Source organism: Pocillopora verrucosa, chromosome 3 (genome assembly GCF_036669915.1).
Source record: "Pocillopora verrucosa isolate sample1 chromosome 3, ASM3666991v2, whole genome shotgun sequence".
Classification (NCBI taxonomy): domain Eukaryota; kingdom Metazoa; phylum Cnidaria; class Anthozoa; order Scleractinia; family Pocilloporidae; genus Pocillopora; species Pocillopora verrucosa.
The window spans coordinates 14,589,322-14,603,911 of record NC_089314.1 but is presented as its reverse complement, the minus strand read 5'-3'; the positions used below and the strand labels follow the sequence as shown (position 1 = coordinate 14,603,911).

Below are 14,590 nucleotides of genomic sequence, written 5' to 3'. Positions count from 1 at the left end.
AACTGCAAGTTCGTTTTCTACGCCACTTTTTACATTGAATAAGGAAAACATGTATTACACGCCCTTTAACAATTCACGACATCTTCAATGACTCAACCCAGAAAAGGAGAAAATAAAAAGCTGTTCCAAAATCGTAACGAGTGTGACACAAAGGGAAGAGGAACTAAACGAGGGGTACTCAAATTGATTGAAAAGATTTGAGTTCCCCTCGAGAATCGAATCTCCTTCCTTCCAATTGTGTGTGTTGGGTGTTATTAACAGTGATCAACCACAGCAATATCCAACCGCAAAATCACAATGCTTGAGCTTCGAATCCGTCCATGTTCGGGGCTACAAGATGTTGCCGGGCTGAGTTCCATCATCAGGCCCGGTTGTTCAAAAGTAGGATAACGCTATCCACTGGATAAATCGCCATCCACTGGATAGCGCAGTACTTTTTCTCAACAGTTATCCGCTGGATAGTGATTTATCTGTTGAACAGCGTTATCCACTCTATGAACAACTGGGCCCAGATCTATAACAAAGGACATTCTGTTACTCAGTTTTTATTTTCACATGATAACAAAGTAAGTCAAAGGGATTACAATAACTTTCCGAGTCAATCACTGTACCTAACTCGCTACAAAAACTGTCTCTACAGAGAGGGCCTCATGAAAGAAAAATCCAACTCAAGCAAGTTTAAAAGACGCCAGGATCTTGACATGATATCAAAACTCTTTTCTAAAAACCGAAAACTAAACACTATATTAAAGATAGTAAATATGAAAGCGATCTTCGCAGTAATGAAGTTAATATGAAGTATATAGACAAATATGATTGTCATAGACTCACAGTTATATAAAAACATACGGCAAACTTTAATGTTCAATTTGCATAGAAACTACCTCGATGCTGCAATTGACCAAGAACGGAAATCTCAACTTAAAAATGAATTACATTTTACGATGCAAATGAAACATTCGTAAGATTCAAATAGAAAAACATCACCAACACGACCTACTAGCGAAATAAACTGCTACCCAATCGACAAATAAAGTATATGGTCCTTTGAAATAAATTCTCTGTGAATAAATCTTCCAAGTTTAACTTTCTACTCATTCCAGAAACAAAAGAAAAATTCGCCGAAATTTTTTGACTGAGGAAGTGCCCATTACTTCTTGAGTCTCTTAAATACTTTAACTATTTTAATCGTGATCAGTAAAACGGGAATAAGTTTTTTAAAATTCAATTTAAAGTAAAATTTACCTTAGTTCACCGAATATTCTGCAACACACTGTTGTGTCTTTCATACTATGTATTAAGTATTATGTATTAAAATTGAGTTTTTGATACAAAAGTTTAAAACTGAGGTTTCGCCTTTAAGACCTAATTCAACAACTAGTGTTTTTTTTACTGACAGACAATATCGCTACACGCCGAGATGATCAGGACGTTTAAAAACTGAGACATTATGCCTTTAAAACCAAGCCGTATCGCTGAAAATACTGAGGAAGTTCCTGTCGCCAGAGAAGTTGGTTTCAAATCGTTGCCAAAAACCATCAGCAAGGATCTCGTCTTTTCTACAAACAGGATAAAAGGGGTCAGAAAGGTATTCATTTTAACATAGGTTCGAACACGTTCCTAAAGTAAGAAACCTGTTTAACACACCGATATTTGTAGAAGTATCAGAAATCGAAGGAGTGATTAACTTAATAATTAACATTTTAAATGCAAGATATACGTGGCAAAAGCACCGACGAGCGAATATTCCTTTCAATCATTTTGATATACATTGTACACAAACCGAGACTGATATTACGTCATTATGTTTATCATTACACATCCTTGGAAAAGTTTTGGTTAAAGTCTTCCTTTAAACCAGGATATCAATTTGCTCCTCATTGCACATCATACGTTGCGATTGCGTAACTAAAAGCAAATCATCTTTGAAGACACAAGAGCCGTTGCAGTTAGTCACTCGCGAATTTGATCATTTTGAGAGCACTAAAATTTGAATGTCAGAAACTTATAATAGTGTGATTGATTCTCTTCAGGCAAATATGATGAGCGAGTAATTCAAAATATATCATCAATTAATATTTGCCTACCTACATATGACAATATCCATAACTCCTATCTTCAAATTCATTCCAGAGTGACGTCATCCCCAATGAGTACAAAGGGTGCCCAGTACTTCACATCGCTGAATTCTTCAGACTCTTTCATGCTCTTCATAGCTTGGTTAAGAGCTTCACTTGCAAGCTTGCCAGTAACCAGTTCTTCGTAGAAATGTTTCATAAACACGAGAGTAGCCTTGTCATCAATCGCCCACAGCGACACGAGAACAGAGCGAGCGCCGGCACCTAAAAACGCTCTTGCAATTCCAACAACTCCCTCAGCCTTAATCTCTCCACGACCACTGTGACAACAACTTAACACAACCAGCCTCGCTCGTATCCGAATATCCAGCACATCTTTCATTGTTAGAATAAAATCCTCCTCAACAAAGGGCAGTGATGAGCAAGTACTTCGTGGCGCTAAAGCAATTTCGCCTGTTTCCATTCGGCCATGTGCAGCAAAGTGCACCAAGGCAACAGAGGGAAGTCGCCTCAACACTTCATCTTTTCTTGCTTCTTCACCAATAAGAGGATTAGCGTCAAGGATTCTCCCGATTATCTCAACTTCTTCTCTCGCACATGGCAGTGGATCGAGCTTCCTCCCCTCGAAAAGAACCCCCTCTAAACATGGATCACCCACGAGTAAAGCACTTTTCTTATTGTGGAAGTCGTCTGGGTAATTGTTTATCAACTTCAAAGTAGTTAGGGATGGAGTCGTTCGAACTCGGAAAGAGTCACACAAATAATTTGACTCGGAATCGATCAATGCAGCAAAAGGGACTGACCACAGTGAACTCTCGGGTACAAAGATAATTTCATCGCCATTGATCAGATCACCAATCGGCTCAACGATAACGTCATACAACATCTTCAAGGCAGCTTTCGGTGAGCATTCAGGAGAGAAATAACCATGACCTGACCTTTTCTTCGCTAATTCTTCGGCGCATGGCTCATCAAGAGAGCGATCTTCACATTCAATAACACCTCTTTTAAACGCTCTTGATGCTGTGTTCATTAAGCTTCCAATAAAGGTATTGACATCTTCGAACGAGCCATAATTACTTATCTCAGTACTTCTCAGTTGAATATCTTGAAAGCTGTTAATAAACCAGAAGAATATCTTGCGGGATGTAACATCTACAGCCATGAAAACTGTATTTGAAACAGCACAGCTTGCAAGGACCTCAAGGTCACAATTCCCTGGAGTGTGAGGCCTAGGCTGTATTCCTCCCGACTCATACCTAAAACAAATCAGATCATTAAGAGCCTGTGCACGTCCTTGTTCAGCAGATAAAAGCGCATCCAAAATTTGATCTAGTTTTAAATGAAGACACCACAAACAAGTGTATGCGTTTCTTTGCATGTCGCGGTAGCTAATCTTCCAATCATCTTTGAACCGCAAATTGGCTCGGATAACGTCAAAAATTACGACGCAAGAATGATACAGGTTTACAGCTCTTTCCAGATCTCCTAACTTCCAATAAGCATTGCCGAGATTGTGGTAACTACTTCCCTCTCCAGCCTTGTCTCCCACTTCTTTGGCAATTTTTAGATGACGTTCATGATACTGGATGGCTCTTTCGAAATCTCCTAGGCTATCATAAGCATTGCCGAGATTGCCGTAACTCGCTCCCTCTCCAGCCTTGTCTCCCACTTCTTTGGCAATTTTTAGATCACGTTCATGATACTGGATGGCTCTTTCGAAATCTCCAAGGCTATCATAAGCATTGCCGAGATTGCAGTAACTCACTCCCTCTCCAGCCTTGTCTCCCACTTCTTTGGCAATTTTTAGATGACGTTCATGATACTGGATGGCTCTTTCGAAATCTCCTAACCTCCGATAAGCATTGCCGAGATTGCAGTAACTCTTTCCCTTTCCAGCCTTGTCTCCCACTTCTTTGGCAATTTTTAGATCACGTTCATGATACTGGATGGCTCTTTCGAAATCTCCTAGGCTATGATAAGCATTGCCGAGATTGCAGTAACTCTTTCCCTCTCCAGCCTTGTCTCCCACTTCTTTGGCAATTTTTAGATCACGTTCATGATACTGGATGGCTCTTTCAAAATCTCCTAGGCTATCATAAGCATTGCCGAGATTGCCGTAACTCTTTCCCTCTCCAACCTTGTCTCCCACTTCTTTGGCAATTTTTAGATCACGTTCATGATACTGGATGGCTCTTTCGAAATCTCCTAGGCTATGATAAGCATTGCCGAGATTGCAATAACTCTTTCCCTCTCCAGCCTTGTCTCCCACTTCTTTGGCAATTTTTAGATCACGTTCATGATACTGGATGGCTCTTTCGAAATATCCTAGGCTATAATAAGCATTGCCGAGATTGCAGTAACTCTTTCCCTCTCCAGCCTTGTCTCCCACTTCTTTGGCAATTTTTAGATCACTTTCATGATACTGGATGGCTCTTTCGAAATCTCCTAGGCTATGATAAGCATTGCCGAGATTGCAATAACTCTTTCCCTCTCCAGCCTTGTCTCCCACTTCTTTGGCAATTTTTAGATCACGTTCATGATACTGGATGGCTCTTTCGAAATATCCTAGGCTATCATAAGCATTGCCGAGATTGCAGTAACTCTTTCCCTCTCCAGCCTTGTCTCCCACTTCTTTGGCAATTTTTAGATGACGTTCATGATACTGGATGGCTCTTTCGAAATCTCCTAGGCTATCATAAGCATTGCCGAGATTGCAGTAACTCTTTCCCTCTCCAGCCTTGTCTCCCACTTCTTTGGCAATTTTTAGATGACGTTCATGATACTGGATGGCTCTTTCGAAATCTCCTAACCTCCGGTAAGCATTGCCGAGATTGCAGTAACTCCTTCCCTCTCCAGCCTTGTCTCCCACTTCTTTGGCAATTTTTAGATGATGTTCATGATACTGGATGGCTCTTTCGAAATCTCCTAGGCTATCATAAGCATTGCCGAGATTGCAGTAACTCTTTCCCTCTCCAGCCTTGTCTCCCACTTCTTTGGCAATTTTTAGATGACGTTCATGATACTGGATGGCTCTTTCGAAATCTCCTAACCTCCGGTAAGCATTGCCGAGATTGCAGTAACTCTTTCCCTCTCCAGCCTTGTCTCCCACTTCTTTGGCAATTTTTAGATGACGTTCATGATACTGGATGGCTCTTTTGAAATCTCCAAGCCTATGATAAGCATTGCCGAGATTGCAGGAACTCCTCCCTTCTCCAGCTTTGTCCCCTACTTCAATAGAAAAATGCAAATTGTTTGCATAGTGGAGGATCTTTTGGACAGCTGCTTGAGGTAGCTGATGGTTGATTTGTATATCCTAAGGTTTAAAATTAGAAATATTGAAATTGTTTGACTACCTTTTATCCCCTTGGCTTATCTATCCTTAATTACGTTTCTCGATGGCTTATTACATGGGGCAGACTTGCTTATGGTGCTACTCAATTTATGCAACAAAGCCAGCTGGATATGGACTGAGGACATTTCTGGACAGAACACTCAAGAGTTGGCCTTTTCGTTACGCCCTTATAGTGCACTTAACTACTACATATATATATATATACGGAAAAATTGAGCTGGTCTGTCTTCCATGGAAGCGTCCCTTTCCGCGTTACCTCTTGGTTTTCGATTAATTTTAAAGTCGTAAACGTTCTCTTACCTCGATTTTCTCTTTGGTATCGTCACGGTTAGTGTTAACTTCCTGATTAGTTCTCGTTTCATCTGTGCCATCAGTTGGTTGATTATCACACTCGGTCCACAAATCAAGTAACTTCTTATTGTTGTTGTCAATCTTAAAAGGCTTGAGTCAAAGAATTTGCCTTCTAAAGAGTTTTAGGTCAGTTCTATTTACACTACAATTTCAAACTCAACACAGTTCATGCCAGAATTCAATCCAGTGTAATGAAAATTGGCCACAATAGCTGAAAGTAATACAAATACAGTTATTCGTGTAGTGTGATCGTCCGGGTGAGTGTAGTTCTGAAAAGAACTGTTGTTGGTGACTGACGTTTCGACTATCTGTGCGATAGTCATCTTCAGAGTCAAGTGAGGAGTAGTTGTCAGTCGATGATGTTATAAAGTCTGGTCTGTTGAACGTGATTGGTCTGTTTAGCCGTGATGTGATTGGCTGGAAGACTCGTGTAGAGTTTGTTAACAGTCATTGGTCGGTTTCGATCCGTCTGTTGTTTGTCGGTCTGTTTGTCGGTTTGTTCACGTCGTTAATGAGTCGTTTGTAAGGTGCTGGTAATTGTTGACATCTGTTGAGAGGCGTCTGTTCTAAGTTAGTGAACCAGCTTTCCAGAGTCAGTCGTTGAAAATAGTTTGTACTGTAGGTTAAGCATTTAGCAGAGTCCCAGTCGATTCTGTGATTAGTTTGTCGGTGATGTTCAGAAATGTGATTGTTTACATCGCCATTTCTAGTCGCTCGTTTGTGTTCAGTTAGTCGCGTGTTAAGGTTTCTACCAATCTCACCAATGTAGGAGGCCTGGCAGTCGGAGCATTCGATCTTATAAATCGCTCCCTGTCTGTTGTTGGGTTCGTCTTTGTCTTGGATTTTGGAGTTGTTTGGCACCTACTGAGCATTATGGTAAGAGCTGATATAGTTAAGGGCATCACTCAGGTGAACGTTTGAACCCAGTCCTGTTTAAGATGATTTCTGGTGTTGTTGGCCGTCTAATATACATGACAAGTCGCCCGGTTTCTTGAATTCGTATATTTATCAGAGTCAACAAGATATGGGAACCGCCTACTTTTCGCTATTTTACATGAGTAATTAAATGAAAGAAATCTCCAAAGCAGAATTGGCTTTTTCTACATTGGTCAAAGGATACTGCCAATCCTTTCTGACACCAGGTAATGGCTTCTTGATACAAGTGTTGCTGTACACATGCACTGGCCCCTTAAAGAAATTGAAAAAAATTGATATCAAGAAAGATAATTTTTCGCATTGCGGATAATAAAGGACCTCAACTTGTACTTCTATTTCAATCTTACAAATCTTAACTTTAGTGATGTCTCGCAATGTACACAGTCAAAGTAAATTACCAGACTCGAGACCAAGTGTGAAATGGAGACTGGTTAAGAAATTGAGAGGTATACATGGGTGCGCGTAGATATGGAATTTCTCTTCGAGTGATCAACACGATAGCTTACGAGTGAGAACAGGGGAAGAGGAGGATATCGGGTTGAACACTCGAAGAGAAGTTCCATCTCTTTAAGCAGCCATGTATTATTCTGTATGTTATATAAAAATAATACTAATTTATGACAATAAAAGTCGGCTTTATTAATAAATGAAAAAGGATCCTCGACCCTCGAAAAAAAAGTTGTAAAGTACGTGGGCGATAAGGCTCATCGTAATTTTACACGTGTGCTGATAAGACATTTCTCAGGCCTGGTAATCATTGTAAAACATCACAGTTTATATAATATACGTAATGATATAGCAGCTTTTTCATTAACTATCAAAACTTACAACTTAATCCAAAACCCTATAAGAGTAGGCGGATTACTTTTCAAAATGAGAAATTTGGAATTTTCATTGTGCTTTTGCAAGAAGATCTGTCAAATGCAAAGTCGAAATTAAGACAATAAATTAGGTTGTGAAATGATTTAAGAAGATCAGAAAATGCAGATTCCCAGCACAAGCTTTTTTCCTGAATGATCAAGTCCAATCTTTCGGTCATCCTCGGAGACATTTTCTGCATGTGTCAGGAATTGCAGAGAACTTACCGATTTCTATTGCTTCAATGAAAGTTGGTGCCAATTGAGCAGACACTGTAGCGTCATCCAAAGCTTCTTCCCAATTTCCTGACAAAATAATTTGGTGTGAGTACGGAAGGACAAATTCTCAACTTTCAGAATTAGAGTCTACTTTAAACGTTTCAGTTACTGATGTCTTCTGAGTGCTGGGTAAGTTGCCAAATTAGCAAAAAAGTTCTTGCGAGAGCATCTGAATTTCGGTCTGTCTGATTTTCATATATCTGATTGGCTAATTTGAGGTTCACAATTTTTAGTGTCAGGTTTTATCCCATCTTTCAAATAGCCAGCGGACGAATAGAGAATCGGCCAGAGCGAGTGATGTTGGTGACGGGGCCATGCATTGAGCCTGTCCCAGTCATGCCAGCGCTACCTTCCTATATTACCTTGAGGTTGCTGCAAGCACGGCGAAAGTTTTCATTCACGCACACCATTCGAACTGTAGATGATCGTAATCAATCTCTATCAAAATGAATACAAAACTGGAATGATTGATTAATTCTTACCCAGAAGGAGCTGAGCCGCTGCTCTGTTGCTATAGAGTTTGGCGTTTAGTTTGACATCTTTGCAGTTCACTTGTAGTCCCTCCGAGTAAAAGTGTACTGCATTGTTGGTTTCTCCTTTGCTGTACTCGTTGTCACCTTCTTTCAAGTACACCTCCGCCATCGCTAACAGAAAGAAGAAAACATGCATGATATAGAATATAACTCAATAGGGATGCACAAAATAGCAGCCAGACATATACAGATGCGTAAAATATCCAGGAGAGTAGCAGTTTGAAACGGCTGTCAAACGTTAAAATCATTTTGTTGACTTGCAAAATTTGTCTGCATTTTTCCTGTTCCATGATCACTAAGCGGTACAGGTCCCTTTGTGTGCCTCTCTTAAAAGGATTGCGTAACCCTAATTGACTCGATGACCATACCTTATTGAATAGGTTGTGTTTATTTTAACTGTTGTTATTACCTTTTAAGGTTGCATCATCAAATTGCGATGTATCATCTGACGGTAAAACGGCCGGAACGTCTATAACAAGAGAAAAATAATCAGACAAGTATATAGGGGACAAGGATCTTTCTGATCTCTCTGTTGGCCTCCAAGCATTGTGGCTTGATAGTTCAGCCACTGAACAGTTTCAAACCTAAATTGTATACCAGCTCAAGTAAAGTAAAGAATCAAATACGTTGGATTATTTAGCAAACATAGACAAACACTGATAAGTTCATTCAAAACAACGTGAATCGAAGTATTTGGAAAAATAGTCAAACTCCATCTCCAGTGCTTGATATATGTTACCCATCGAAACTAAAATTAAGATGTAGAAGCGGCGAAATAAGGTTTTAAAAAAGTACGCCGTGTAAAGAAGATTCCTGCCATACATAAGATATGATACATAAGATACACGCCACGGTACCGGCATGCCTTGTGATTAAACAATTAAACGCTGATTAATGAGTTTAACGGAGAGATATATGTTGATCTTATCCACAAAATCAGCAAAAACGTCAGGTGCTGGACTCCATCGAGGCGGGGGTGAGAGGAAGAACGATAGAGACTTTAAGATGGACAACGGAAAAGTAGATGAAGAGGGACTGATTTACCTGAAGAGAGGTTCTGAGGACAAAGCGAAGAAAAGATCGTACTGGTGGTCCTTTTTCATAAGGTTAGATACCCGAAGGCACGAAAAGGACAACAATTTTTCTGAGTTTTTTTTTGTTTTATTTTTATTTTCCTTACGAGATCACATTTAATATTCCATACAGTCTGAGAAATACGCTATCCTACAGGTTGGGTTAGGTCAAGCAGTTGATAACTTCATACTCCCATATTTTTTTCTTAGTATAAGAGTTTTGGCGTGGATCTGAGTTTCCTTTCAATTCAAGAATTGGCATCTGAAACATGGAAATGAATCACACCACAAATTCATGTTGTGACTATGACCTGCATGTAAGACTACTTTACTCACCTGCCTGAATATCATCAGCTAAATTCACTTTTAAGTCACCAGATCTGACTTGACGTTCCTCTGCAGCTGGAAAACACAACATCACGTTCATGGTGAAACCATTACCCTTAAAAAACAAGACCTTTCACAAGTGGTTTTACTTTTATTTTTCATCATGCTTGAGCGTAACTGTAAAATAATGTGTTTTGCTAATCACCCTGGAAATGATAATCATGTGACATTTTCCATAACAGAAAGTTAGTTGTAATTAAGCTGTTTCTTTCTTACCGTTTGTAGGTTTCCCATCATCAACGCTGACCTTACCACCTTCCGCCATCACTGCAAAAGAACCAAATACTCTAAAACTTCATGATATCAATTTTGAGATCAATCTCGCCGGCTTTGGTTGTATTAAGCTGAAATCGAAAAGGAAGGGCTTTCAACATTTATACCTGCTTAGATTTGCAGAGCATACCTCAGTCTACAACCAAGCCTTAGCCATGTATAATTCCTAACTAATTTAAGTATTGGCCCTTTTAGCCCAAAATTCAACATAACCATTTCTTCGTTCACCCGTCATTAGTTGATTTTTCGTAATAACTTTTCTAATAATGATATAAATGGGCGAAAACAATCAAGACAGTTGAGTATTCCACAACTGTTTCTTGAAGAAAGTTCAAGGCTTTGACGGAAAATGAAATTCCCAGATAGTAGGAAATCGAGGGGTTCATTCGGAGAATTAGGGCTATTATAGCAGGATTGGTAACATTGATTTTGAGCTACAACCAACCTGTGTTATTCAGAGTAAACAGAGCGACCTCGGCGCACAAGCGTTAGATAAATCACATGACCTATCAACCTAAGGGAAAAAACACGCTATTTCAGCCCTTAACAGCAAAATCAATCAGCCACAATCAGACCAAAGGTTGACAAATGTGATTGTAAGAGCACAAGATTCAATATTTTTGAGACAGCAAAACATTGTAAAGGGGTCAGCAACAGTTTAAAGAGCTGACGATATCAGTCACAGTGTTCGAAATGAGAACAGTTTGAGGAAAGTGCCTGTTTATAACCTAGGGAAGAGTTTTTACGGTTCCCCTGGATAACGGCTACGCTATGCGTGCGTGTGCACCTATTGGTACCGAGAGTCTGTAAAGGTAACTTCGGTTACAGATTTAAGCTCTGAACTGGGAAAGGCAGATAACCTTTCAACCGGAAAAGGGAAAAGATCACAAGATTCGCTTTCTGACAAAGCCTTAATAGAACTTACCCCTTTATTCAAGGCTTAATGTAAGTCAACAGCCAATTCACTTAATTTGACACCATCTCCCATAGCCCGGATATAATTATAGTGCAAAAGAATACATAATGCAAAAAACAGCTGACAAAACCTTGTGCCAACTCAACACATGTTACTGGAATCACTTAAAGGTAAATGCGTAGACAGCTGTATTTTAACAACGTTTAAAGATCATCTGAGTTCGAATGTAATAAACACCTCTGCTACTGTCGGAGACCTTGTGTTTCGGGCGTGATACATATCAGATAATAAGTGTAAACATTATATCAAGAGAGACAATTTTTAAGTTAAAGAGACTGTCATTTGTTATCAAGAGCTAGAAGCACCGCCTTTTGTGATTTTGGCACATTGAAAGGTTTGCATAATCGACGCAACCTTGAATAACCTTTTATATCAGTACTTAGCAACAACCAATCACAATGTAGAGAATGTAGTAAAAAGAGTGATTTCGTTACAAGTTATTCAGAGTAGCTCTTTACACACCCGTTGTAACTGAGTGAATAGGAGAGTGGAATTAAACAGTTGAGCTTAATCGAGTCTATAGATTGATTCTAGTTCGTTAGGATTCTATCCCTAGTAAACGGGGCAAAGTTTACGAAACTACAACCAGATTCTCGCCTTTTATTGAACCATGTAGTGATCAAAACTGTTCCTATAACAGCCTAACAGAAGGGAATATGATTTGTCCACGATGGAACTTCCCTTAAAAAGACCCAGTTTCAATCACTACTATAGTGGACCTTCTCAAACGCGCCGGAAGTTTTTTAAACATCTCAAGCGTAACAGGGAAATTTCCCCGAAAGTGGGGAAAAGGGGGTTCCCCTCCATTAGAAACTGAAACCGGAACTCGTGACGTCACCCATTCCTTCACAAAACTCGAACATTCAGATCTTTTTCTGAACATAAATGTAAAATGTAGACGCAGTTTTTAGTTTTGTCCCATGGACTAGCTTGGAGTTATCTCTGCGATATTAGCAAGGAAAATCAAGAATCTAATTGTCAGTTTTGGTGAACTGACAATTAGCATTTAGATCTGTTTATTTTTGTGTTAGATCCACGGTAATCCGTGAAATATCCGCAGACGATTTTTCCAACGATTTACGTAGGTAAAGTTGCAATGAACACGATGTTTGATGTGTTAGGACTGATGACAAGAGATGTAACTACATTTGTAAAGCAAAATGTATTCTGACCGTGATACAGTTATGAATGCGATCAATGTCCCCGACTCTTCACCGAATAATTAATATTCTATGTAAACATACTCTGGTAAAAAAATTAAAGGCCGCCCCAACATTGCAAGCTGACAGAATTCCGCTATCTTTAGGGGTCTTCATTGAAAAAAGGGTTTTGTCAAACGAGGTAATATTAATTTTAACTTGGCGGACATCTATAACTGCAACTACGTGTATGTCGCTGAGTTTTCAGGAGGGTGAGTCAACCACATTTACTAGTCCTACTACAGCCAAACTCTTACTGCGGAGTTCCCGAGTTCTTTTTTAGTAACCTACTGGAGGACTCTGGAAATATCTAACGGCAACTATAGACTTGCCTAAAGGTACCTTCGTTTGTGTCGCCGAGCCATTAGGACGGCAAAATTATTTAATCACATATACAACAACCAAAATCTTACCTCCGTGTTTCCAACCTTCTTTTTTAAGTTTTCTTACCAGCCTTAACAAAGAGTCAAAGAGAAAAGCTGATATAATAAACCGACAGCAACAGCTCCGTTTGTAAGACTATGCAAATATACAACTGGAACTCGCTCAGACGCACGAGAGTTTTGACCTCTCAAGTGAGGGGGTTCCCCAAGTTTTAGCGGAAATGCTTAAGTCACGTAATCTAATAATTGTTACGAAAATATTCCGCCGAATTGGATGTCCTAGTAAGTTTAAATGAAAGCCAAAGTAGAGAACAGACACAGCGGAAATCATCAGCTACAATACCATTTGCTGTCTTTTCATGTAAAGCTCAAATAGATCATGAGTTTATAACTTCACCTGGAGTTAACTTCTCCAGATCGCGTGAGTTATTCCAAATATCTTCAGCTGACTGACGTTAGACACAGTAAACCGTAGAATATGTACAAACAATCAAACTAACCATTTATGATGAGGAAATTTGGATGTGGTTTACAGCGTTACGACTGCTGACATGGAATATAGCTACATTTAAATAAGAACTTTACTCTGTAAAGTGATAACCTATCGTCTGTACAACCATGGACATGTTAACTCAGTTTTCTTTGCGGTAAATTCATCGACCAGATTTATGCCCGTTTAAATTCAATGTGGCATTGTGGATCTCAGTAAACCTAACGAAGCCAATTTCACTTCTCCGCCGTCTGCGAATTTTGACAGGCTCTTCGCCGACAAATAAAATATTCAGAGTCAGGAGCTCCTGTCTGAGTAAAATTACAATGCTAAAGAAAGTTAAAGGCGCGCTGATATTGTAAGCTGACGAAATTCACCTGCTTTTGAGTTCATTCAAAGAAGAATTTTGCTAAACAAGAAAATTTATGTACATTAGTGGACATCTGTAATTGTACCTACGTTTGTGTCGCTGAGTTATCGGGAGGGCGAGATTATTCTCATATACCACAACTAAAATCTCACCTCGGCGTTTCCGACTTCTATCTAGTTTTCTTCTCTAGCCTCTATCGGCAGCATGAATTTGGGAATATCCCACGGCAGCTATCGAAATAAACTAGCCCAAACAGAGGGGGCGTTTTAACCTTTTAAAAAAACATCAAAAGGGAAATTTCCCAAAATTTTAGGGGGCTCCCCTACTTAGCTTTTAGGGACTGAAAGCGGAAATCTTCGTCACGAAAGCGTAACGCTATTTCTTAAAATAATTCAAATAGTACGCGCGCTCTGATTGGCCATAAAACCATTTTATATGAGCGTATGTAAACACGGTTTTCGTTCCTCTTTCATTAGTTATTTTATAAAAAAAAATGTAAAATGGTTTCCGTGTTTACATAGCCTGATGTAAACAATTGGGAGGTTGGGAGAACACTCGATAAGCTGGCCAATAAGCAGCCTGATAAGCAGCCAATAAGCATGCCTGATAAGCAGCCAAAGAACTACTATGAAACCAAGAACTGAAAACAAAACAGTAGAGAACAAGAAGGACTACATTATTACAATGCTTCACAGTGCTTTGTTTGTGAAGATTGGAGTTAGTGAATGGACACAACTTTTTCTAATATAGACAGTTGGAAGAACACAATATGATAGTGAGTATAAACTGTTCTACATGTTTTGGATTGAATCACCAATTTTTTAAATAACTCTTTAACCTCTAAGAATGACTAATTTCTCCTTACAGTATCACCCATGAATCAAATGAAAAGGTCATAAGAATAATGGAAATGATCTCTAATTTGGGAAGCTCTTGATTGTCAACCAAATTCTCCTTGTCATTACCAGATGAAATGTAAAGAGAACAGTGAGAAGAATTTGAATGTTAACAATAAGGGTTAATAATGTGGTCAAAATCATGAGAAATTCA

The 14,590-nt window shown here is 39.2% G+C and overlaps 1 protein-coding gene across 7 annotated transcripts; it reads right to left on the bottom strand.

Moving 5' to 3' along the window:
• Positions 1-543: 543 nt before the first annotated feature.
• Positions 544-13,886, bottom strand: LOC131771996 (tetratricopeptide repeat protein 28). 7 transcript variants are annotated; one of them, XM_066164388.1, is made up of 12 exons: positions 13,693-13,886; positions 12,711-12,751; positions 10,568-10,636; positions 10,066-10,116; positions 9,799-9,864; positions 8,799-8,858; positions 8,339-8,500; positions 7,806-7,883; positions 6,905-6,972; positions 5,734-5,865; positions 2,088-5,394; positions 544-1,559 (listed from the first exon to the last, which is right to left on the bottom strand). In XM_066164388.1, exons 4-11 carry the CDS (start codon positions 10,112-10,114, stop codon positions 2,125-2,127), a joined length of 3,885 nt encoding a protein of 1,294 aa, XP_066020485.1. In that variant the 5' UTR covers positions 10,115-10,116; positions 10,568-10,636; positions 12,711-12,751; positions 13,693-13,886; the 3' UTR covers positions 544-1,559; positions 2,088-2,124. The 7 variants fall into 7 exon arrangements, with proteins under 7 accessions (XP_066020485.1, XP_066020486.1, XP_066020489.1 ...); XM_066164389.1 differs by lacking the exon at positions 13,693-13,886 and adding an exon at positions 13,630-13,680; XM_066164392.1 differs by lacking the exon at positions 12,711-12,751 and having other exon boundaries at positions 10,066-10,193.
• Positions 13,887-14,590: the final 704 nt, after the last annotated feature.